This window comes from Girardinichthys multiradiatus, chromosome 20 (genome assembly GCF_021462225.1).
Source record: "Girardinichthys multiradiatus isolate DD_20200921_A chromosome 20, DD_fGirMul_XY1, whole genome shotgun sequence".
NCBI lineage: Eukaryota > Metazoa > Chordata > Actinopteri > Cyprinodontiformes > Goodeidae > Girardinichthys > Girardinichthys multiradiatus.
In genome coordinates this window covers 3,317,742-3,342,366 of record NC_061812.1, presented here as the reverse complement: position 1 = coordinate 3,342,366, position 24,625 = coordinate 3,317,742, and the positions used below count along the sequence as shown (strand labels likewise).

The 24,625-nt window shown below is 41.8% G+C and overlaps 2 protein-coding genes across 5 annotated transcripts in view; one reads left to right on the top strand and one right to left on the bottom strand.

Annotated features, from left to right (window-relative positions):
- stab1 (stabilin 1) overlaps positions 1-22,942 on the bottom strand; it is a 101,036-nt gene extending 78,094 nt beyond the window's left edge. Inside the window, exons 1-12 of one of the 4 annotated variants that reach the window (XM_047347842.1) lie at positions 22,464-22,942; positions 20,604-20,731; positions 20,378-20,493; positions 17,324-17,409; positions 16,535-16,604; positions 11,938-12,033; positions 11,113-11,226; positions 10,710-10,897; positions 10,484-10,620; positions 9,229-9,356; positions 6,307-6,383; positions 5,388-5,510 (exon numbers count right to left, since the gene is read on the bottom strand). In XM_047347842.1, coding sequence (XP_047203798.1) covers positions 5,388-5,510; positions 6,307-6,383; positions 9,229-9,356; positions 10,484-10,620; positions 10,710-10,897; positions 11,113-11,226; positions 11,938-12,033; positions 16,535-16,604; positions 17,324-17,409; positions 20,378-20,493; positions 20,604-20,731; positions 22,464-22,523 — 1,323 coding nt within the window. In that variant the 5' untranslated portion in view covers positions 22,524-22,942. Of the gene's footprint in view, positions 1-1,573; positions 1,601-5,387; positions 5,511-6,306; positions 6,384-9,228; positions 9,357-10,483; positions 10,621-10,709; positions 10,898-11,112; positions 11,227-11,937; positions 12,034-16,534; positions 16,605-17,323; positions 17,410-20,377; positions 20,494-20,603; positions 20,732-22,463 lie in introns of those variants that run through there. The other 3 variants (XM_047347840.1, XM_047347841.1, XM_047347843.1) reach the window with 3 other exon arrangements.
- On the top strand, positions 53-5,140 carry LOC124856894 (E3 ubiquitin-protein ligase TRIM35-like). The gene has a single exon (XM_047347844.1). It carries the CDS (start codon positions 1,647-1,649, stop codon positions 3,048-3,050), a length of 1,404 nt encoding a protein of 467 aa, XP_047203800.1. The 5' UTR covers positions 53-1,646; the 3' UTR covers positions 3,051-5,140.
- Positions 22,943-24,625: the final 1,683 nt, after the last annotated feature.

Here is a 24,625-nt window from a genome sequence, read left to right as displayed (position 1 = left end):
TCAGGAAACCAGTCTCTTATTTGGATTACAGGCTGGGTAAAAACCTGAAAGCCACTATCAGAGCAACTGTTGAAATTAAAATCAGAACTTTCAACTGAAGAAGCTCATACTATTTAATAAATGGGATTATTTCAGTATCTCCATCATTAAGTGAAACACATACAGATTAATTCCACAGATGGATGTTTTAAAGCCTTCATTTCTGTTAATTATGATGATGTTCTGCTTCCAGCCAATGAAAACATGATATTTAAGGTTAAAACATTACATCAGACAAATAAAATACATTTTAACACACATATATGGGTTTAATGAAAAGTCTGTTTAATTCCTGCTTGTAAAGACCTGCTGAAGAGGAAAGAACAAGTCAACTGGCCTAAAGAGAAACATTTAATGGACCTGATGAAAGTCAGATTGTTCTTTTGGGTCTGAGGGCTGCAGACAGTTTGTCAGACGACCCCCAAACACTGAACCGAAGCCACAGTCCACTCTGAAGACAGTGAAGCACGGTGGTGCAAGCATCATGATGTAGGCGTGGTTCTCTTCCTGTGGTGCCGGGTCCATTTATCAACAAGGGATCACGGATCAACGGTTTGCAAATATCAACATACTTGGAAGAGGTCATGTTGCCTGATGCCGAAGAGTAAATGCCCGTGAAATGAGTGTTTCAACAAGACAACAACCACAAACACACCAGGAAGAATGCATCTTGGTTCCAGATCAACAAAAGTTCTGGAGTGGCCGGCCCAATCACCGGACCTTAATCCCATTGAAAACTTGTGAGCTGACATCAAAAATGCTGTTTTTGAGCCAAAACCAAGAAATGCAGAGAAATTGTGGAATGTTGTCCAATCATCTCCTGCTGGACAACCTGCTCACAGGCACCAGAACCGGGTCGATGCCAGGCAACACAGATGTGAAGCAGTTTTCAGAACCACTGAACTAAATATTAACTTAGTGATTGACAGGATGATAAATCCTCAAGATTTTTCAGTTTATACAGTAAATACTTGAGTTTGTAAAGAAAAATGCAGACACTGTTATTATGTTGAACCAAGTCATTAAAAGATTTATTCATTTTTCTTCCTGGTTTGATATTAAATATGATGTGCAGAGTTCCTGATGCATGGAAATAAGAACTACTGTGAGGATTTTGAGCTTTACTCACGTTTTTAAACACTGCAGCTGTAAGAGGAAACAACAGGTCAGCCAGGCTGAAGAAAACAACTCAAGTGTTGGATTCAGGGTCAGGCTGCAGCTATAAATACCTTCTCAGAAGGAACTAGAAACACCAAGAGGCAGTTATGACACACCTGTTTTAAGAAATATGCGCTGAGAAAGCAATCATAATAGCTCCGCCCACTCTCTAACCAAAAATACAAACAGGAAGCAGCTTTTCCTTTCCTGCTCTGCCAGGAGACAGACACCAAGAAAACAACTAAAAGCTTTAACTTCAACAACAGAAACTTAAAATGGGAACACCGGGATTACTGAACTACTAGATTGCATCCAATTCAACCGGCTGCAGAGCTGAAACTACAATCTGTGAGAGCTCAACTGAAAGTGAAAGTACCTCCTGAACCATCCTGCGGACCGGCTGACCTCTCAAGGAGCTTGCTGTGGTTTCAACCTTATTCAGAGACAAAATGTCTTCCAGGCCAGAGGAGGATCTGTCCTGTCCTGTCTGTCACGACATCTTTAAAGACCCGGTTGTCCTGTCATGCAGCCACAGTTTCTGCAGAACCTGCCTGCAGAAATGGTGGAAAGCAAAGATTTCGCTCGAGTGTCCCTGCTGCAAGAGGAAGTCATCAAGAAGCAATCCTCCTCGAAACCTAGCTTTAAGGAACCTGTGTGAGGCTTTCCAGAGGGAGAGAGAGCAGCAAGCTTCGGTGGGGTCAGAGCATCTCTGCAGTTTGCACTCTGAAAAACTCAAGATCTTCTGTCTGGACCACCAGGAGCCGGTGTGTGTCATCTGTCGGGATTCAAAAATCCACAGAAACCACCAGTTCAGACCCCTTGATGAGGCAGCTCAAGAGTGCCGAGAGGAGCTGCAGAAGTTCCTAAAGCCTTTACAGGAGAAACTGAAACTCCTGCAAGAAGCTAAAGGAGATGGTGATCAAACTGTGAAATTCATCAAGCTGCAGACCCAGCACACCGAGAAGCAGATCAGGGAGCAGTTCCAGAAGCTTCAGCAGTTCCTGCAGCAGGAAGAGAAGGCAAAGGTCGCTGCTCTGAGGGAGGAAGAGGAGAAGAAGACTCAGGCGATGACCAAGAAGATGGAGGCTCTGAGCAGAGAGATTGCAGCTCTTTCAGTCATGATCACGGCTGCACAGGAGGAGCTGAGAGCTACAGACATCTCATTCCTGAAGAACTACCAGACCACAGTGAAGAGAGTCCAACTGCACCCCCTCCAGGAAGACCCACAGCCCATCTCTGGAGCCCTGATAGATGTGGTCAAACATCTGGGCAACCTGACCTTCAACATCTGGAACGCCATGAAGCAGACCGTGTCTTACAGTCCTGTGATTCTGGACCCAAACACTGCCGACCCAGAACTTGTCCTGTCGAGTGACCTGAACAGCATCCAATCTGGAAACAAGAAACCGCTCCCGAGGAACCCGGAGAGGACCAAATTCTCTTGCTCTGTCCTCGGTTCCGAGGGATTTACCTCAGGGAGTCACAGCTGGAGCGTGAACGTTGGGACCAATAAGGACTGGGAGCTGGGCATGCTGGGAGAGAACCTCCAGACAAAAGGATGCCTAAAGGCTCAGCTGTGGAGGATTTCGTTCTCTGATGGAAAGTTCACAGCGTTCTCCACATCAGAACCAGAGAAAGATCTGCCGGTGAAGGACACGTTGAAGAGGATAAGGGTTCATCTGGACTTTGACAGAGGCAGGTTGTCTTTCTTTGACCTTGACGCTAACACACACATACACACCTTCACACACAACTTCACCGACATCCTGTTTCCCTACATTTACACCGAAAGCCCTGCCCCACTCAGGATTATCCCAGCCAACATCTCTGTGAGGGTCCAAAACCAAACATAAGGAAGTCAGAATCACAGATGTGACGGATCTCGCAGGAATTTACTGGATGATGGTTCTAAACCTAAATTGCCCGATTTCTCTGTGATTATTTGGTTCCTTTTTTATGTTCTAGTCTGAATATTAACTTTATACACTGGTCTTGAAATGGAAAATGAAGATGCACTTGTGGTTTGTCAGAAACTGAGATGACAAAGAAACGTTTTAGCTAATAGCGCGACGCAGAAACCACAGACTGACTTCAAAACCCGAGTCAGAACCATTACTGTTTGACCCGTTTGGTTCAGAGATAAATTCCTTCAGGAAAGGAGCAAAGTGGATGAAAACACGAAGATGTGTCGAGATTCTCTTTTCTAAACTTAATCAGACCTGAAAACAGTCAAACTGATTCTGATCTGAATCAGCTCACAGATTTTTCTCTTTAATGGTTTAATGATTTCAGACGTTAACTTAGGAAAAACTTTTCTGAACAGGAAGCAGCAACCAGGAGAAAAACTCATTCACTTGTATTACTTCACATCTGGTTCGACCTTTAGGATCTCTGTTGGATACAGTAGTTGACTTTGGATTTCTACAGCTTCTCTCTGGCCGACCCGTTTCAGCTCCTGATGTTTGCAGAAACTTGTTTCAATCAGAAACGGTGGTCTGATGCATCCTGCAGAAACATTTGATCAGTTGTTTCAGGAGATAAACTGAGGTCCACGTTAGATATGGGGTGGCTTTTAGCAATGTGAGGTTATAAAGGAGAAATTCAAGCGCAACATTTTTTAATCAGAGATGCTTTCCTCTGCAGAGGTTCAACTAATCACGTTATTATAAACTGAAGGTTTATGGGAAAAACAAAAAAAAAGATTTGATCTTATTCTGGGGAAGGTTTAAAACCTACAGTTTATCTGCTGGTTCAACTTCAGTTTTACTTTATTAGAAAATGGAGAAGTCCTGTAATGAGAAGAACTTTATTTTAAGTCTGTATGTAGAAAAAAAGCTAAATATTAACTAAATAAAAATGTACTTTATAGTTTTTATTAGTATTTAAATTAATCAAATAAATCAAAATTTCTATTAAAAAACCTTTTAAATGAAAACATCTGGAAACAGTGAGTGAGACAAGTCGGTACCAGTAACCGGGTTTCTGTGTTTCAGGCGATAAATTCACTATTCTAAGCATTTAAGACCCTGAAACACACACAGATTATAAAACAACTATGATATGGTAACTCGTTAACCTAATTAATAACTGATATGTAATGAAATTTTAACAAGAACATTTTGATTTTAATTCCTTGAAGAAAACAGTTTCTGACTGTTTCAGGGAAGGATGAACAAATACATCCCAGAGCATTTAACAAAAAATAAAACCCATTTAAAAGCTAATGTTTAAAAAGTGAATGAAAAGCAATGAATGAATTTACAAACTAAATGTAATGTAGGAGCAGATGTTGGAAATCTGGGCTTTTAGGGGTTAAAATGATGTGAAATTCATTTTATTGTTGATGAAAATATTTTTAAACAACTGAAACGAGGTGGAAATGCTAACTGGCAGTGTGCAGCAGTGCTGTTCCTTCATGCTCCACTCAGCCAGAGAAAGCGTCTCATTAAAGGGAAGCTGACCGGCGCCTGTTGAACAGAACGGACGGCTTCACCTGATTTACATGTTTAAAAGCCTTGGAGCGTGTCTCAGTTTGTGTTAAATTAGATTAAATGAACACTGAAGTAAATGTAAGGCTGTCATTATTTCTCTGACTCCAGATCTGATTCTGCGTCTGTTATTAGACTTTCTGTTTATCTGAAAAACAACAGCTGATTAACACTTTTATTTTACATCTTTAAAATGAAGGAAAAACAAAAACATGTAGGTTTCAATGCTTCTGGACATATTCTTCATATTTGTCTTATTTTTCTATCGCCTGCTTCGCTTTATGGATCTATTAAATGTGAAATTGGGTCACAAAATGTGATGAAATAATGTAGGACATTCCTTTATTTTTAACCTGAAGATAAAGCCCGGCTTGATGGGCAACAAACACAAAACTCCGAAACATGAAAACTTTTTGTTTGCTGATTTTAATGAATAAAAATCTAACTAAAACCTATTACTGGCTTCATGTTTCTTCATTTCAGTCATCTAATACAAACGATTATGTTTTACTTCCTCATGCTTCTAATTAAGTTTGAGTAAAACTCTAAATATCCAAGCAGGAACCTCATGGTCCGTTCTCCTCTAGAGTTAACAGGCCAATCAGGACCAGTTTCTGCACCAGGAAAGATGATTTCTAAAATGGCAGGAAAGCATCCAGCCAGCCTGATTTGTTGCGAAACTATAAGAAAATGATTTATTACCTTATTCACTTTGACTCTCAGCTTCTCTCCTCCGTAAAGGTTTAAATCTCGTCCCTCCAGAGCTTTGTAGAGGTGCTGACCCAGGATCAGATGGTTTTTACACACCACCTCCTCATTAACACCCTGTAGACAGAGCAGATCAGATTTTAGCCACATAAATCCACCTCCACTTAGTTTTATATTTCATGAGATAAAAATCATCTCTAAATGAACTGTTCAGTTTAACATGGATGCTTTTCTCCAATTTAAATAGCACATTTAGCTCAGAGGCCTTCACATAAGGCCTCCTATTGGTCTGACAGAGGCAGATTATAAAGAAACAATCAACAGAAGTAGGAATATTTATCTGATATTCTGTGTTTTATCCTTTAAACTTCATTGTTAATCTGTAAGGTGTGAATCATCAGGTCAATGAGTCAAAATCATCTGCAGAAGTTAAAACAGGAACAAAATTAGGTTGATTTGAAATTATTCTTCTGCACTGAGGACAGCTCAGCCCAACTGCAATGATTCTATTAAGGAAAGGTATTCATCTAATGCAGCGTGATTGTTCTGCAGTTCTGCAGTGAAATCTAAGACTTCTTCTGGACTCTTGCAGAAGGTAACGAGTTGGGCCAGACTGTGGGAGCCCCTCCAGGTTCTGCCTGAACTGTCTACCTTGAGTCAGTGTGATTATTAACATACCGGTTTGTGTCAATAATTAACAGGCTGCAGGTGTAAAATCAGAGAGAACTCACTGTGATCCTTATAGGTAAATGTAACAAGGAATAATGTGAACGTATAACGACTCTTAACTTAGATAAGTTTCACTTGGAGCAGAAATTATTTTCTACATGTGTGAAAAAGTAATAAAATCCCAAAAGCAAACATAAATGTAGACTGTCATGTTGAGCTATTGTTCAGGGAAGGTTTGACCCACGGTCAGAGGTTGTTTCAGCAACGGGAAGAAAGCTGTGAAGGGTCCAGAATGACTCAGCACCAGAGAACAGCCTCTCTCTGTAAAAACACACAAACAACAGATTTACAGCAGAGAAGAGAAAACAGAAACACAAACATGTTTTGATTTTTGTCACAATCAAAAACAATTCAAAAGATTTTTCAAGCATCAGATTTATGTGCAGAACGTTGATCCTTCTTCCCAACTTCTGGAATTCTGTCTGACCTGCTGGTCACCAACTTCTGGACCAGATCCTGACTGATGGTGACCCATTTTTGTCCTCTTAGTGCTTCCACTTGACCCTAGTTGGTCGGCTTGTTTCTCCAGCTGCTTTTTCAGAACTCACCACAGGTTCTCAGTGGGGTTCAGATATCAGAGGGTTTGCTGACAACAGGTCCAACACGTTCTATGTTCTAATCTCCACCATGCTCAGGTCATCACCACACTGTTCCTGGATTGTTGGAAGAAGTTGCTCTTGGCAGTGTTCCTGGGTAGAAATGGGAGGAAATAATCTCACACATGGATTGGATGCTCCACTGTTGGCACCAAACAGGACTGATGGTAGCTTTTCATCTCCAGATCTTCCAAACACTCAGCAGAGAAAAAACCTTTGGTCCGGTCTTCTGCTGTCCAGCAGAATTTCCATTTGTCCTTTATAGTACTCTTGGAAAAGTCGTCTCCTCACTTTTAGTTCAGACGCACACACACCCACCTGCTGCCAGTGTTGTACAAGCATTGCACTGGTGGCAACATGGTTCAGTCCTGGAGCCTGTTGGACACTCTTAGACCTCCTGAACCTCTCAGCTTGCTCTTCTGCTACAGCAGTGAGCTGATCAGATTGATGGAGTGAGTCCAGCTTCACCTCTGCTGATCATATGAATGTACTGACATCACTCTGGCTAACAGAAACAGTAAAAATGGGTTTCTGTCATGAGGTAAACTGTTAAAACTAATAAAGCTTTTTACTCTGAATGAAGCTGCATTAGATCCCTCAGCACAATATTCCAGAAACTACACTGCTCAAAAAAATAAAGGGAACACTTAAAAAACACAATAAAACTCCAAGTAAATCAAACTTCTGTGAAATCAAACTGTCCACTTAGGAAGAAACACTGATTAACAATTAATTTCACATCTTGTTGTTCAAATGAAAAAGACAACAGGAGGAAATCTTTGGTGATTATCAAGACACTCAATAAAGAAGTGGTTCTGCAGGTGGGGACCAGAGACCACTTCTCAGTACCGATGCTTTCTGGCTGATGTTTTGGTCACTTTTGAATGTTGGTGGTGCTTTCACACTCGTGGTAGCATGAGACGGACTCTACAACCCACACAAGTGGCTCAGGTAGTGCAGCTCATCCAGGACGGCACATCCATGCGAGCTGTGACAAGAAGGTTTGCTGTGTCTGTCAGCGTAGTGTCCAGAACCTGGAGGTGCTACCAGGAGACAGGCCAGTACACCAGGAGACGTGGAGGAGGCCGTAGGAGGGCAACAACCCAGCAGCAGGACCGCTACCTCCACCTTTGTGCAAGGAGGAACAGGAGGAGCACTGCCAGAGCCCTGCTAAATGACCTCCAGCAGGCCACAAATGTGCATGTGTCTGCACAAACGGTTAGAAACCGACTCCATGAGGATGGTATGAGGGCCCGACGTCCACAAATGGGGGTTGTGCTCACAGCCCAACACCGTGCAGGACGCTTGGCATTTGCCAGAGAAAACCAGGATTGGCAAATTCGCCACTGGTGCCCTGTGGTCTTCACAGATGAAAGCAGGTTCACACTGAGCACATGTGACAGACGTGACAGAGTCTGGAGACACCGTGGAGAGAGATCTGCTGCCTGCAACATCCTTCAACATGACCAGTTTGGCAGTGGGTCAGTAATGGTGTGGGGTGGCATTTCTTTGGGGGGTTGCATGGCCCTCCATGTGCTCGCCAGAGGTAGCCTGACTGCCATTAGGTACCAAGATGAGATCCTCAGACCCCTTGTGAGACCATATGCTGGTGCGGTTGGCCCTGGGTTCCTCCTAATGCAGGACAATGCTAGACCTCATGTGGCTGGAGTGTGTCAGCAGTTCCTGCAAGATGAAGACATTGAAGCTATGGACTGGCCCGCCCGTTCCTCAGACCTGAATCTGATTGAGCACATCTGGGACATCATGTCTTGCTCCATCCACCAACGTCCCGTTTCACCACAGACTGTCCAGGAGTTGGCGGATGCTTTAGTCCAGGTCTGGGTGGAGATCCCTCAGGAGACCATCCACCGTCTCATCAGGAGCATGCCCAGGTGTTGTAGGGAGGTCATACAGGAACATGGAGGTCACACACAATACTGAGCCTCATTTTGACTTGTTTTAAGGACATTATATCAAAGTTAGATCAGCCTCTAGTGTGTTTTTCTACTTTAATTTTGTGTGTGACTCCAAATCCAGGCCTCCATTGGTTAATAAATTTGATTTCCATTGATGATTTTTGTGTGATTTTGTTGTCAGCACATTCAACTTAATACAGAACAAAGTATTCAATGAGAATATTTCATTCATTCAGATCTAGGATGTGTTATTTGAGTGTTCCCTTTAGTTTTTGAGCAGTGTATTTGAACTGTCGACACAAAAGCTTCAAATGTCCATAATACTAAGATCTGTTTATAAAAGCTGATCCTGTGTCTCTAATTTCCACAAAACAATCAGTGAAATTATTACCACATCAAACATCAACCAGGATGAAACAAAGAGAAGTAAAACAATTAAGGCGTAAGACATTTTACTATAAACGGTGAATCCTGCCCAATCGCTGCCATCTTGTCACCCTGAAAGCTAAAGTTCAGGCGAGGTTTAATGCTTTAAGTCCTCAGTAGAGTTCAGCCGTGTGGAAGATTTTTATATTTGTGTTTGTTCAGTTTTACCGAACAAGCCGACGGCTCCTGTCAGATTTTCTCTGTGGTCTCCTCTTGAGTCCAGCTCGATGAGGCGCTCCATCAGGTTACCGTAGCAACGCCGTCCATCTCCAATCTTCCTCGGGTCGCACAAACACCTGATTTATCAGGAACATAAGCAGACTGATGTCATTTGAAGGAAGTTAAAGTTTTATGCTTGTCTAGGATGGTTAAGATTCTTTCTAATAAGAATGTTTTCGTAAACCAAGCTGAATATTAGCTGAAAGCTGTTTCCTGGTCTGCTGAAAACATGTGACTCACATCTAAACGTTAGGAAAATTAAGTGAATTTTATGGAACATGTTTGAAGTATGAGTGTTGTTCTTAATGTGCTCCTGTTGTGTTTAGTTCCTTTGTATTGGGATCCAGGGCGTGGCATTCAGTGTTCTGCTGCATCAGGACGGGGTTTGTCAGGTTGGTGCAATGTCACAGTTAAGCATTTGGCACGCTGAGGTCAGTGAATCTTCAGCAGCACAGACACACCTTCGCATAGTGCTTCATTGGATGACCTGATCTTATTATTGGATCACGGCTGTGATATCTGAGGAGCTGTTGTGTAAATGCTGCAGCAGTGGCCCTCATAACATCATGTAAGAGAGCTGTCCTAAAACACCGCAGCCTGGATTAGCTGGGGACCCACTGGAGTATGCTACAGCATTAGGTGTATACAAAGGTGATGCAGGAGCATTATTTAGCTAAGGCAGAGTAACTCTCTACACCATTAAAATACAGGACAGATACGTAGGATTGTGACAGGGAGAATCACCATCAGTGAACTGGAAAAAATGACACCTGAGAGATGCATCTCGCTTCAGGTGCTGTATGCCAGGTTTTCAACCAAACGCTCTTTTATGGTGATAAAATCGTGTTTCTGCTTATCAAAGAACGAAACAGAAACCTTCTAACGAGAAGGTTTTAGAAAGCCTCGGGGCACAATGCGTGGAGTAGTGGTAAAATGCGCGACCCGTATTCAGAAGCCTCGGTCCCTGGTTCAAGTCCTGACCTGAAGACCTCTGCTGCAGGACTTCCCCCTCTCTCCACCCCACTTCCTGTCTGTCTACTTTGAAAAAATAAAACAACTAAAATGCTAGAAAATATTTTAAAGAAGTCTGAGGAGCTACTGATCAAAGCCTCTTTAAAAGAGTAGAAGAAGTTCTGGCTGACTGGAGGGAAAATGTGAAGAAATGAGGGCTGGATCTTGAGTAAAGTACTCTAATCCATCTGACCTGGCTTTCCCATCCAGTTCGGTCTGGCAGACTGCTGTGGGGTCGCAGGTGTCAGCTGAGCAGGCAGAGACGAGCTGGCAGCCGTACTCAGGGCTGCCACCTACAGGTGACATGCCAAACATGCACTCACAGCTGGACTAACAGAGAAAGAAACGAGTGAATTCAAACACTGCTTCAGAGGTTCCCATTATTTTGATCCTGCTCTGGGTCTGGGTTTCCTCCTCACCTTGTTGGGTCCTTTGAAGACACAAACGGTGGAGTTGATGGGACAGCCTCCGTTGTTCTCCAAGCAAGGGTTTTTAGGAACGCAGATCTTGCCGTCACCCTCATAGTCTGGTTTGCAGGTGCATTTGATATTTGAGGCCTGTGTGGAGCACTGGGCGTTGACGTCGCAGTCTCTCTGTGAGCACGAAACTGAAGAGAGAAGCAGTTTAGTTCAGAGAGGATTAGGTTCCCAGATGCTTAGTTAACAGAGTAACATCAGAACCATCATCAGAGCATCATTTATCTATGGTTTAGGCTTTAGTTAAACTAGGTTAAACAACGACAGCCCAGCGTTGCTCTTTAAAAGCGGTTTGTTAGCAACAACCTCTCTTCCTGCTTGAGATCAGCAGCTGGTGTGTCCTTACCTAAACACTTGTTCTCCTTCATCCTCCTGTACCCAGGCAAACAGTCACAGCCTGCCTCTTCTTCTTCTCCTTTGCAGTACGAGAAGGAGCTGCAACCACGGCACCCCCTGCTTACTATCAACAACACAAAACAACAGCAGCAGTAAACACTGAAAAACAGGGTTATAAATGCTGCATTAGCACCATGTTTTACATTCAAGGAATCCTCCATGAACAATAAGATAATCAGTCAATCATTTTCATGATGCATCATTTTGATCTGATCTTGTATGTAGGTTTATGTCACAGATGACCTGAGCTACAGCAGAGGAACTAAAATGTTTCAGATGAATTGAACTACTGATGCAGTATGTGATCGATGAGGTGCTCTGGATCAACGGTTCTTCAGGCCTTCTGCAGGTCTTTGCAGAGGACTGTTAACTGCCATATTTGACTCAGTGAGGCCTAAACTTCAGCTTCTTTGTAACCAGCAGTTTGTTCCTGTGACTTTAGTTGAAGTAATCAGAAATCTCAAAGAAAACTCAAAGGATTCAGACTAGAACGAACTGCAACATACAGAGCATGAAAATAAGTAAGTTGGAAGCTTAGAAAGTTCGATGGAAACATTCATTCTTCACTACTTCACTAAGGAAGTGAGACTCCTTAGAACCAAAACATAACAAAATGAGCAAGCGGTCGAGCAGCCAGGATCTTTTATTTATTTCGTCCTTGTATTTAATTAACTGATTAATTAAATGATCACTTGAAGCTCAAACTGAAGCAACACTACGGTTTGCTTTCATTCTGGGTGGCTTATTCCCTGCAGTCTGCATTTAACGTTCTTACCTTGGTCACAGCGCCTCCCAGTGTATGGCGGCTGACACAAACACTGTCCATCACCATCGGGACCTTTGTTACACACTCCGTGCACGCAGTCACACACTGCACACACACACAAAGTCATGTGATTCATAAATAATCCCATAATTTCATCATATATGTTCTTAGTTCTCTTTCATAAAACACAGAAAGAGGAATTCACAAAGCAGCACAAACTCCTGAATGTTTGGCAAAAAGTTTGTTGGATCTTTACACTAAACACACACTGAGGATCAATTGCGCCCATGAGGTCCGGCAGATGGGAGCAATATTTTTGCATCAGGTTGCAATTTTTCTCTTCAGCCACGAAAACAACGGATGCAGAACTGATAGGTAGGAAACTGTTTGATAATATTTTAACTAGCAGAGAACCTCAGGTCGTGATCTGAGGAGAACATCTGAGTGAAAGAAGCTCGATATTGCAGTGATGCTGCGGATGGTTAAAGAGAGATTCATATGGAAATTAAAAAAACTCATTTAAATAGGAAAATGCATTAAACTGTAAAATTATATGTAGTTTATACAAAAATGGTACAGGTAAGTAGCGGATAATTAGAACACATTTATCAAGGGGAAACCTAAGGGATTTATGTGTTCTAATTATCAGCTACTTACCTGTACCATTTTTGTATAAACTACATATAATTCTCCAACCATGCACCACCCACCCTGTCCCAGAGTAAGCAGCACACAGGTTTAAACAGAAAGCGTTGTTTGTCTGCCCTGGAGACACCTAGTGGTGAAAAGCAACCTGTACATCCTGCTGACAAGCAGGGAAATATTCCAAAGGATTATTCACCTTGTTAAACTCATGGAGCAGCTCCAGGTGAGGCACACAGCTGAACCCTTCATGATAACCTGTCTGCCACTGTAAGTTAGATTTAAAGTAAATAAAAGTCCTGTCAAACCCTTTCCTACTCATTAAAAGTAAGTTTCACATTAAATTCTTATGGATTTTGGTTTCAGATGAAGCCGAGCACGTCTAGATGTGTACATGACTGACAAGCACACCTGCATCTCCAAAAGACGGCGTGCGAGGATCCTAATGATTCAGTCTTAAATTAAAAGATCAGGGATTTCATTTATAAAACACTGCCTAGGTAAGTACAGCTCAAAGCTGAAAATGGTGTACACCGAAGAAACTCCAGACTTATAAAACCATGCCTACGCGCACCAGAAAGCAGTTTCCCCTTGTTAAATCACAGCTGCACCTTAACATCTGGTACAAGGTTCTGCCTCATGTTCTGGTCCGTACACGCCCACATTCAACCATAAATGGTCAATGCAAAACGTCATGAACGTCAACGTGTATTTAAATGAGCCAGCTGATCAATAATTTTTCATGGTTACCATTAGCAACTACGGAAAAAAGAGCAAAGGAACGCAATTTCAACGAGGCAGAAATCAATGGGATGGTGAGAAAACTTTGATGAAATGTGAGGACTTTGATACGCATTCTCCAATCAAGTTTGGTTTTATGGATCACAACCATTATGAGGAAAGTGACGTACGCCAGTGTCAGGATCTGGAGTTTTTTGTGTGTGTGTTTTCTTTTGTTAACCCTGCTCAGTTCCCAGATGGTGCTGGAGTTCCCAGGTGCACTGAGTGACAGGTGAGACTAATCCACTAACTACTTGGAGGAGAACTTAAGCGGGAAGCTGCCAGCACTTCGTCGCCAGAGTGTTGCCTTCAGTGGTACAAGCACAAGCCACAATTAATCCTTGCTTTGATTTATGCTCTAAGTAATCTTCATATGTGCTCCTTCGCAGGTTGTCTACCTGAACCTCTGGATAACTCTTGCTGATGCCTGACTTGGCTCTCAGCATTGTTTTACTGATTTGGATTACCGACTTCTGGAGAAAGGTCTCCTATTATCATGGATCAAGATCCCAAATTCCTGTTTACGTCATCTGGACAAAGACCAGCTGGCAGCTTCCTGTTTCACCGTCATCCGGACCAAGGCATAAGCGTAACCTGTTCACCCTCCAATGCAAGTACTTCCATCCTGAACTCCTCATCTCATCGTCCTTCACAAAGCCGTTCCAGAGAAACGTCTGTGTGGAACGCTCAGACTCCCAATCCCAGTCCCCCCCCCCACCCCCCCCCCCCCCCCCCCCCCCCCCACTGCTCAGAGAGCCACTCTGGCTCTCTGAGCAAGACCCTTAGCCCCAGAATGCTTCCCGGGCGCCGCACAATGGCAGCCCACTGCTCCCTATAAGGGATGGGTTACATCCACAGGACAATTTCGTTGTAATGTACATGTGCAATGACCAATAAAGATGATTTAATTAATTTTTTATTTAAGTTAAGTGTAGCATTTTGATTTACCTGTTTCTTCTCTTTCTTTTGTGCAGTTGGCAATCTACCAGTTCCAGAACATTTTCACATTTATCTTAGTTTAAGAAAATAAATCTCTTTCATAATCTTGTCTACTCTTCTGAGTGTTTTTCTGGATGTGGGTGAGAATTATCACGGGCAAAATGACAGCCAGTTTGTTTTGTGCGTACGCCATGTTTTATAAATGAGACCCCGGGGGTCTCATTTATAAAACGGTTCATACTAAAATTTGGCAGTAGGGAGAAATTCTGAAACTTGCAACGCACAGAAAAATTCAGACGTATAAAACCGTGCTTACATGCATCACCACACTTTTCACTTATACGTCCTTATTTGGTCATTCTTCTTGGACCGCCCAGTCACTGCCCATAAATTAATATGCAAATACCCAGAAGGCACCACTATATGTCCAAATAACCACGGCAACAGTGGCGGTCAGTAAGGCAAGAAAAAGGAGATTCGCTAAATATGAAATACACACAGATCAGTGTCTGAAGTGGAGGCAAAAAGTTGAAATTAATTTGGCAGAACTTCCTCCGGTGTAAGTAATAAAATTTAAATGAAGTGACAGAGGGTTAAATGCCGTTAATGCGGTAGGAGCTGAATTATGATCCTTGGCCAAAGTTTAAATTATTTGGTCATTTATGTGTGAAATCCAAACAGCGCCATCTAGCTTCTGCATTGAGCTCGATGATAGCTGGAGTGAATATTTCTATCAGGAAGACAGTGAAGTACATTAAATCTGTAAAATGATCCAGGACGTCACATTAAAAACAAATGACCTAGAAGCCAGCCATCGCACGCAAAGCCTGCTTGAAGTTTGTTCCCAACACAACGGCTATAGTGTAATAATAGTGTAATAATATTAATTATAATTATTATAGTATATAGATACATTTACGCATCACAAATAGGTTGCACATATATTGAATGAAGATGCTTTCTATTGATTAAAGCATATTCATGTACAGATGGGGCCCTTATAGCAGTATGAGTGCACTCCATAGCTCTGACTGCATTTGGGAATCTGTTCGTCGTTGCGAAGGAGATCCACAGTTTAGGGGAACTTTTTTTATATCTGAGCAACATACAGATTAGGCCGACCCATATGGCTGGCATGGCCCGGTTCAGGGTTGACTGTTAAATACCCAACCTGTCAGTCAGCTCCCTCTGAGAAGCTCAGGCTGAAAGGACCGCAGCGTAGTGAGAAGATAAAGAGGCACTGCAGACGCATGGTTCCTCCTGGTTGCCCTCTGTAACACTGAGGGCAGCTGCATGCAGAGCTCCAAGATGATTGTCCCCTAAACCGGCTGATTAGCCAAGCATCATCATGTGCCAGCAGGTCAGTACGATCTCTGAAAGAAACGCTCCCTCTGACTTCTTCTATTGGTGATGGCCTCCGGCTGAGCTAAAGCTGCCATCGTTCCATTACGTTCAACGTTCGCAGCTATTTATGAACATGTGTGATTGTCTCCAGCTTGTCCACCTTAGGGACCATCAAACCTGACTTGTTAGGAGTTAATCTGCTGATCCGACAACGTTTTTTTTTCAGTGAGAATGAAAGAGCGCCTTAGATGATTTACGGTGAAAATGTGCAGTTTACATCCGTCTGAGGTCGTTTCCATTATTTCTGAGGTGTGTTACTTTATTGCATGAGGCTAAATATGATTAACCGTTGGGGTTTAAACCATAAAAGCTCAAACCCATGAATAAACATCAGGTTTGTTGCTGCGAGTTAAATAAAACCGAATGGAGTCATATTTCAGTGTATTTAGCTGATTTTAGTTCTCTGTAGTTTATTATTGTCTACTGAAAAAGCTGCCGCACATTTTCATGTGTACTTTTTGTGTACATGCCGAGTTGTGTGTGAAACATTGCGCCACAAAGTTTTTGTGCATACACACTGTTTACAGGGGACCCCTGACCCCTCTAAGCTACTGCAGTCCTCATGTTAAAACGCCACACAGGCCTAGCTGCTGCTACACTGAACACAAGCTTCTTATTCCAGCATAAGAAAAGCAACAATTCCCACTTTTACAACTTTTGTTTTAGTATAATCCAAATGTCTTTGAATAGATGGACTTTCAACACACTGAAGGCTTAAACAAACTTATATGGGTTAAAGGATCTCTCTTTACTATTTCAGCTCCTCGAGGCAGCAGACATTTTTCTCTGCAGGACACAATGAAAACCCTTAAAAAGTCAAACAAAGAGAGAGACAGCCTACCTTTATCACACTTTTTCCCAAATGCATTCGGATTTTTACAGTCCTGACAAGCAAACCCGGAGAAACCCTCCTGCAGAGAGAAACAGATTCATTTTTATTCTATTCTTTATTAAAAACCCATGTACATAAACAAAATGGCTATATCTTCCATACAGAACAGAAATATTTCGGGTCAAATAATGTGAATGTTGCCTTGGTAGAGCAGATGTATGTACAATTAAAATGAAGTCAGACCATCAGAAACCTGACTTGTTCAGATACTCCTGAGTTTAACACAACAGAAGGAAGCAAAAAAGCTGTAAGATAAATATGGAAGTCCCTGAAATAAATAAAAACATGTATTAAGACAAACTACATTTCTGGAATAAAATGTTGAATTGGAAATGTTATTCTCTTTTGAATGTATTACAAAAACAACTACATAAATATAGCATTAAAAAGAAAGTAATAGGTGTTGCAGCTGAAAATCCCCTGAAGGCAACTGAAAGATAAAATCTGTCAACTTGAACCATAAGCTTTGATTTTGTGACAAGTTTGTTTGATAACTGGTGAAAAGTAGGCCTACATAACCGCTAAATACTGTGATAACAATAACCCCATGTTTTCCTGATGTTAATAGTTACAATGTTCCCACTGTTTTAGCGTCTCAGTCACTATCACTAAACAGTTACATCTAACTGCCCAAATAAATTACTGGCACGCAAAGTTTGGATACATATATCCAAGATGTTTTCTGCTCTCCCTACAAAGCTCTGCCAGATCTACATGCCAGCAGGAAGGTAAACTGACATCACAGATGCAGGTGCCGTTGCCGACGTCTCCGTCCACACAGACTCCATTGAAGTTGCAGGTCTTTCCTGACCAGCTTGGACACGCTGCAAACAAACAAATAGGAAATGGAAGAGATTAAAGGTGAAGGATTTCTGTTGGTTTAAATACATCAGCAATAATGGCATATGGGACAGAGAAACACCATTTATCACTAATGTTGTAAACTTAAGATACAACCACCTTTCTTTTCTTTATATTTTCCTTCCAAGCAGTCATCTTTTCCTGTAATCTTTTAACCCGTCTCCAAAACGAGCATACATACAGGTCAGAGTCTGCCTGAGGGACCGCACATCCTCCCGTCAAGTTTATTTTTTAGAGATCACACCCTTTGTGACACAACCCCAGAGCCAAGAGACACTGAGGGGCCAACTAACTTTAAAGTGTAGTACACTAGTTTAAAGTGTACACTTTAAACTAGTGTACTACACTTTAAACTAGTGTACTACACTTTAAACTAGTGTACTACACTTTAAACTAGTGTACTACACTTTAAACTAGTGTACTACACTTTAAACTAGTGTACTACACTTTAAACTAGTGTACTACACTTTAAACTAGTGTACTACACTTTAAACTAGTGTACTACACTTTAAAGAGTAACTAACCCCACTTCTGAAAAATCTCACCAAAGGGGCCCAGCGGGCCTGAGCCGTCTCAGTTCGAGCCGCTGGGTCAGCGCTGCTGAGGCAGTGGAGGACAGGACAGCGTGTCTGATGGTTTTTTTACCCGAACGCTGACGTAGATATGGACCGAGCTGGACCGTTTGAACCAATAAGAAAATTCAACTGTAGTAGCCACCGTTCAACCCAAAGTGGGCAGCACTCGTACGGTTTTAGGACAAATATTGTAAAATTAAACAAGCTAACACAAAGATGGCACTCTTAAGGCCCAATTTATACAGTTTATCTGAAAAAAAAAAAAAAAAAGTTTATTTGGAGTTTAGTTCCACTTTATGGTGCACCCGGGTCCTAAAAGTCCAAAAGGACTCACTGTAAAAAACTGTGAAATAGCCCTTTAATGAAACGTGGAGCTAGCTTTAGCATTTATGTAAATGGATATATATCTCCTTCTTTCTCTTCGTTCATTCCTTATTTAAGAAACTTTGAACCTTTAGTATAAGTCTTATTTATTAATTGTAAAACATTCATTTATTGGAGCTGCTAAAGTTAAATTTAAACCGAAATGAACACGCTAACCCGTTTACCTTCTGTGACTGACTGCTATCCAATGAGGGATTTTCAGTCTTACACACATACACCTCACTAAGTTGGTGATTTTGTGAATTAAAAAGACAAAAAAAAAAAAAAGAAAATGTAAACTAAATTCTACATGGACGATGATACTATATTAGATTTTACCTTTAAGGGAGTTAAACCCTCTCAGTGAGAACTGAAAGCGATCACAGAGAAACTTCTAACTGCCGTTACAATATGTGATTCGATTGGTGGAAACAATATCCATCATTTAAAGAACCAATCATGAGCCAAGAAAACAAAAACCCGCCTCTCATTTGGCCGAGCCAAGTCGTTTCAGGAGTGCCACAATTATGGCACATTAAGCCAATTTTAGGCCAAAGAAAAAATAATTTTTAGTTATATGTAATTAAAAAAACAAAAACAAACAAACAAAAAAAACTTTAAACAAACCACACCTTAAATACATAAATATCTAATACAGTATTCAGTGCACACTATCGCACAAAAGTTCTCAATTTAGGTTTAGATATTTAAATGTGATTATTTATTTAAGCATTTAAAAGTTTATTTATTTCAATGGTTCATTAAAAAGTGAAACTCATATAGATTCATGACACGAGGAGTGATATATTTCAAGTATTTATTTCTGTTAACTTTGCTGATTATGGCTTACAGCAAACAAAAACCCAAACCTCACTTTTTCAGCAAATAGAATTTTTATACCAAACCAATTTAAAAAAAGCATTTTTAATACAGAATTGTTAAGGGACGGCTTACGCTATCATGAGGACGATTGTTTATCACATAGTTGTCACTCAGACAGAGTTTGACACCCTGCTCAAGGAGGGTAAGCCTCAGATGATCATTCCCAAAAAAGTTGGCTGTTTACATATCCAAGCACCTTAATAGAAGGTTGAGTGGAAGGAAAACTTGTGGAAGAAACACAGGGGCCATAACTGTCACAGTCCTTGTGTTAAGCCATTAAAGCAACCTGAGCTTCCTTAACACCTCAGCAGAGCTACTGGCTGATCACTGCATTGGTGCTGTAAATCATGCAAAAGGAGCCCTAACCAAGTATTGAGTCCGTATGCTGAATGGACTCAGTCCATATACCGTATAGTACATGCACAAACTTTCAGTAGACTCACATTTCTGCATTTAAAATCCTTATTTTATGGGTCCAATATTCAAACAAAAATAAACCTGTGAAACTGTGTTTAATTAATCAATACTAAATTCGGGTTTTCCATTTTGCATTGAATTACTGAAAGAAATAAACTTTTAATGACATTTAAATTTATTGAGATGCATTTCTTTGCAATTCAAGACTTATCCAATGTGGGCATCATTTATGAATGTTTTTTGGGTAAAAGCTTTACTTTACAAAAATTGTCACAACCGAGATTAACCTTTTTCTCATCAAGTCTGAAGCCGCAGTCCAAGATTGAATCAGGGTTCCTAACAAAAGTCCACAAAAACGCTAATATATGTTGACTTTTCATTATGAAATGATTAAGTGGCTGGAATGATCGAGGCTCTTCAGATAGAAAAGTTGCTTTGTGAGGCTGTAAATGTATGAGAAAAAACCACAATCCAGTAAAGGACAAATCCCAGAATTAGCGATTAGAGAGGTGTTCCCTTGAACCCATACATAAATCTTTTCAGTTTTCAAGGTTTATATTCTTAAGGAGGCTTCAGATTAAGGATTTTATTCCATTGTCATGCTCTAAGTTCTAACAGAGAATGAATGACACAGCTGCTGTCGTCAGTCTGAACAAAGCATTAAAGCTGATTTGACCTGAGTGGGTCGACTCACAGAGACACAGTGGACCCCAGTGGCCAGGGCAGCACTGTGGATGCATGACGTTCTCCACACACAAGTGCTGACATCCTTCAAGCTCCACCTCCCTGCCGCCGATCTGCACCACATAACTGCACAGAAGATGAGGATGAGAAACTCTCAACTTCAACTACAGCCACATTTATGAATCATCCATGGACGTGCACTGATGATAATCTAGGGCTTGTGACCTGGTGCTTACCTGCAGTTGGTGGTGTCAAGCTTGGTGAAGCCTTGCGGACAGTTGGCAGTGATGCTGACAGCACAGGAGCTGCAGTCGGTGTGAACGGTTAACCTCTGAGGAACATCACAGCGACCTGGAGGAGCAGTCTGACAGAACGAGCATGCATCATTGACATTATCAATGGCTTTTATACACAAACACCAATCCAGAGAGCTTTAATTTATACTGAGTTGATTCATGCAATCCTTTGTGATGACTCACTTCACCTCAAACAGTTTTTCTTTCAGCAATGCTGTCTAAAAGGTGTTCCCTGTGTATGCTGACCTTCACTCACTGGCTGTCAGATGCCCTGGAAGCTGCCTGATCCATCGTGGCACTACTCCTAATCATTCTGCTCTACAACTGAAAATGTCTGATCTCTACAAAGCTTCAGCCTTGTGTAGGGGATACTAAAAATCTGCTAATAAGCCTCAGGTTGAAGCAGGTCAGAGAGGTACAGAGGACATCAACTCCTAGGGATTTATAAACTAAAAGGGGCATTTTATTATCAGTTCTGTTGCTCACAGGGAGCTAATGGAGAGAGGAGACAGTAGAGAGATGTGCTCATCATGTCTGTCGGGTCTTATGAAATTATGGGCAACAGAGCTTTGAACTCAATGGGGTTGCAAAACAGATCGGCCATGTCTTGATGTCATCAAGATACTTTAGTAGGGGCTTGGTGAAGCGTGTCTTATTTGATGTTAGAGCCAGGTAAATCTGAGTCATCTGCAAAGAAATGGAAGTGGATGTTTTCTCAGACCCCAAAGAAAGCACTGAACAAAGGGCTAAACATAAAAGACTGCAAAGAAATAAACACATTAGAAAACAAAACTTTATAAAATACTTAGAATCAGAATTTTTTTAAAAGTATCAGTGACACACGACACAGACCTCAAGAAAAAAATAAAATCAAAATAAAATAAACACCCTATACTAGGACTCAAAGACGTATCTTATAAGCCAGTGGCTTAAGAAAATTTCCCTGGAATTTGTAATGGCAATGCATTCCCTAAGTTGGGAGCCATGATGGTAAAAGCCCTAAAGACAAATAAGATGAGGTCCGAGAAACGAACCCTGAGGAACTCCACAGAAAAGATGTTCCAGTCAAAATAAAAAATGATAAATTTTTAAAACTGAAAATTTAGTCTCTCAGGCATGAACAAACTCAATACAATGCTGCACATTGAATCCCACCTGAATGCCTCAGAGAGCAGAAGAAGAAGGATTTTATGGGAAATGTAGGAGTTCCAGATCTTGATTATTTCACCTTTTGTTCAATAATTTCACATTGTAAATTGTGGAATTGAAGCTTTGCAGTCACTGCCAGAGAGCTGCGTTATCTAAACACCAAATCTGAAAATAGATTTTTCACATTTTTCATTTTCCATATAGGACCAGATGCCTAATTTTGAACTCTCAGAAAGTAAAATATCTGAACAGGAAGCACCCTGACTGCAGAAGATCGTACTCAAGTCTGAGGACGTATTCACTGGCCCTCAGATTTTACATCAACCTCCAACATCACACTGCAGTCCCCGTTTATCAATACTGTTTGATATATCTAATAGCCTTAACTGGAGAATAAAAAACGAATAAAGCCAGGAATCAATGTAAAGAACTTTTGTTACTGTCTCAGAGTTTAAAAACGAAGGTTTTTGTCCAGGTTGCTCCTGCCTGCAACTAATGTGCCTTTTCATTCATTCAGCAGAAATGGCAGGACATTACCTAAAAGAAGTGAAATCTGGAAGGCAGTGCTGGGGCTGAAAATGTGTTCAGAGGACAACTGATAATTTAGAGCTCAGGTGAAAAAGTGAAAGAAATTAGTCTGGGTTGGTTTACCTGTTGTTGTCCTGAAGTTTGGGTGCAGAAATCCACCAACAGAAGCAGAAACAGCAACATGGCTCCAAGTCTCACATCCAGAGGGTAAAATAAAATTTCAGTATCTTCGTAATGCTGAGTAAATGTCCAGACATTAAAATCTAACTCAACACTTAAACTGGAAATCCAACCTGAACAACTCAGTTCAGGAAAAAACACATGGATAGCAACATCCTCTGTTCAGGAACACAATGGCCATTCCAGCAGGAATAACTGTCAGACAACTGAAAGTTACCTCCTTCTTAAGGGTGCAAAAAGGGGCAGGAAAAAAAAATAAAAGTTCTTATAATAACAAACAACAGGGTGGATCCAGGCGTCGACGGTGTTATCAGCAGATTCCTCGCACTCTTTGAGCCTGATGTGTGAGGAAATAACCAACAAATTACAGTAGCAAATTAGTCTGAGCCCAGTGTCCAGCAGTCGAGGCTGAGAGCAACTGCTGCTGTCTTTTTCCTCTAATCTAGGAAGAAAATATAACAGAAACTGGCAAAGACAGGAACCTCCCAGCAGAGGTCCTCCCACTTGATCCTCAGTGGTGTCAGCAGAGGTACTGGTGAAATGTTTCACCGCAACTAGAACAGTTGGAGTGGTCTATGGAGGTAAAAGTAGCAAAAATACATCCAACATTTCTGAGGTGAGTGTTTCTCACAAACATGAAGGTACACTTACTGGCCACTTTATTAGGCACATCTTGCTTGTACTGCATTGGACCCATTTTAATTTAAATTAAGATAGACTTTATTGATCTCACAATGGAGAAATTAACTTGTTCCAGCAGCTCTTAGTAACACACAACTAGGGTACAGATAGTGGTAAGAATAGAATAAATAAAAAGATAAAATAAAATAATTTATGTACAGTAAAAAGTGGAGGTAATTTGTGCTCCGTGACAATGATTTCAGGTATTTATAAATACAGAGGTTATTATACAAGTTATTAAATAGTAAAATTGAACAGTCTGACTGGTGGGGATGGAGGACCTACAGTAGCGCTCCTTCCTGCAGTGATGCTGTCTCAGTCGGCCACTGAAGGAGCTGCTCAGCTCCCCTACAGTCCGGTGCAGTGGGTCAGAGGTTATGTCCATGATGGATGTGAGCTTGACTAACGTCCTCCTCTCACCCACCACCTCCACAGAGTCAAGTGGGCAGCCCTGGTCAGAGCCTGCCCTCCTAACCAGCTTGTTCGGTCTCTTCCTGTCTCGCTCTGTACTGCCTGGGACCCAGAAGACGACAGCCTAGAGGATGGCAGAGGCTACCACAGAGTCATACAAAGTCCTGAACAAAGGCTTGCACGCTCCAAAGAACCTCAGTCTCCTCAGAAGGTGGAGGCGACTCATGCCCTTCTTGTACAGGGTGTTGGTGTTATAGGACCAGTCCAGTTTATTGTTGAGGTGAACTCCCAGGTACTTAAAACTGTCCACTATGTCAGTGTCCTCCCCCTGCATGTTCACTGGTGAGTGAGGTGGTGTCCTTCTCCTAAATTCGATCACCATCTCTTTCGTCTTACTGGTGTTCAAGTACAGGTGGTTGTGCTCACACCAGTCCACAATGTCCACGGTGACCGACCGGTACTCTAGCTCGTTCCCCCCAGACACAGAGCGCACAATGGCTGAGTCGTCAGAGAACTTCTGGAGGTGACAGCTGTCCTTGTTGTAGGTAAAGTCGGAGGTGTAAAGGGTGAAAAGAAACAGTACCCTGTAGGGCCCGAGTGCTGCAGACTACCACCTCTGACTCACAGCTGCGCAGCCTCACCTACTGTGGCCAGTCAGTGAGGTAATCAATGGTCCAGGCAAGGAGTCCATCCACTCCCGAGTCCTCCAGCTTCTCCCGCTGCAGCGGTGTTTAAATCGCTGGAGAAATCAAAGAACATAACTCTCACATAGCACCCGATGGCATCTAGGGGGATGAGCGCCTACTGCAGCAGGTAGATGACAGCGTCCTCTTCTCCAGTGTTGGGCCTGTAGGCAAACTGCAATGGGTCCATGGTGGGACTCAACACAGTGCAGAGGGGGGTGAGAATGAGCCTCTCCATGGTCTTTATCAGCTGGAGGTCAAGGAGACTGGTCTGTAGTGGGCCGATTCCTAGGTATGCGTGGTTTTAGGATCCGGAACCACACAGGAGGT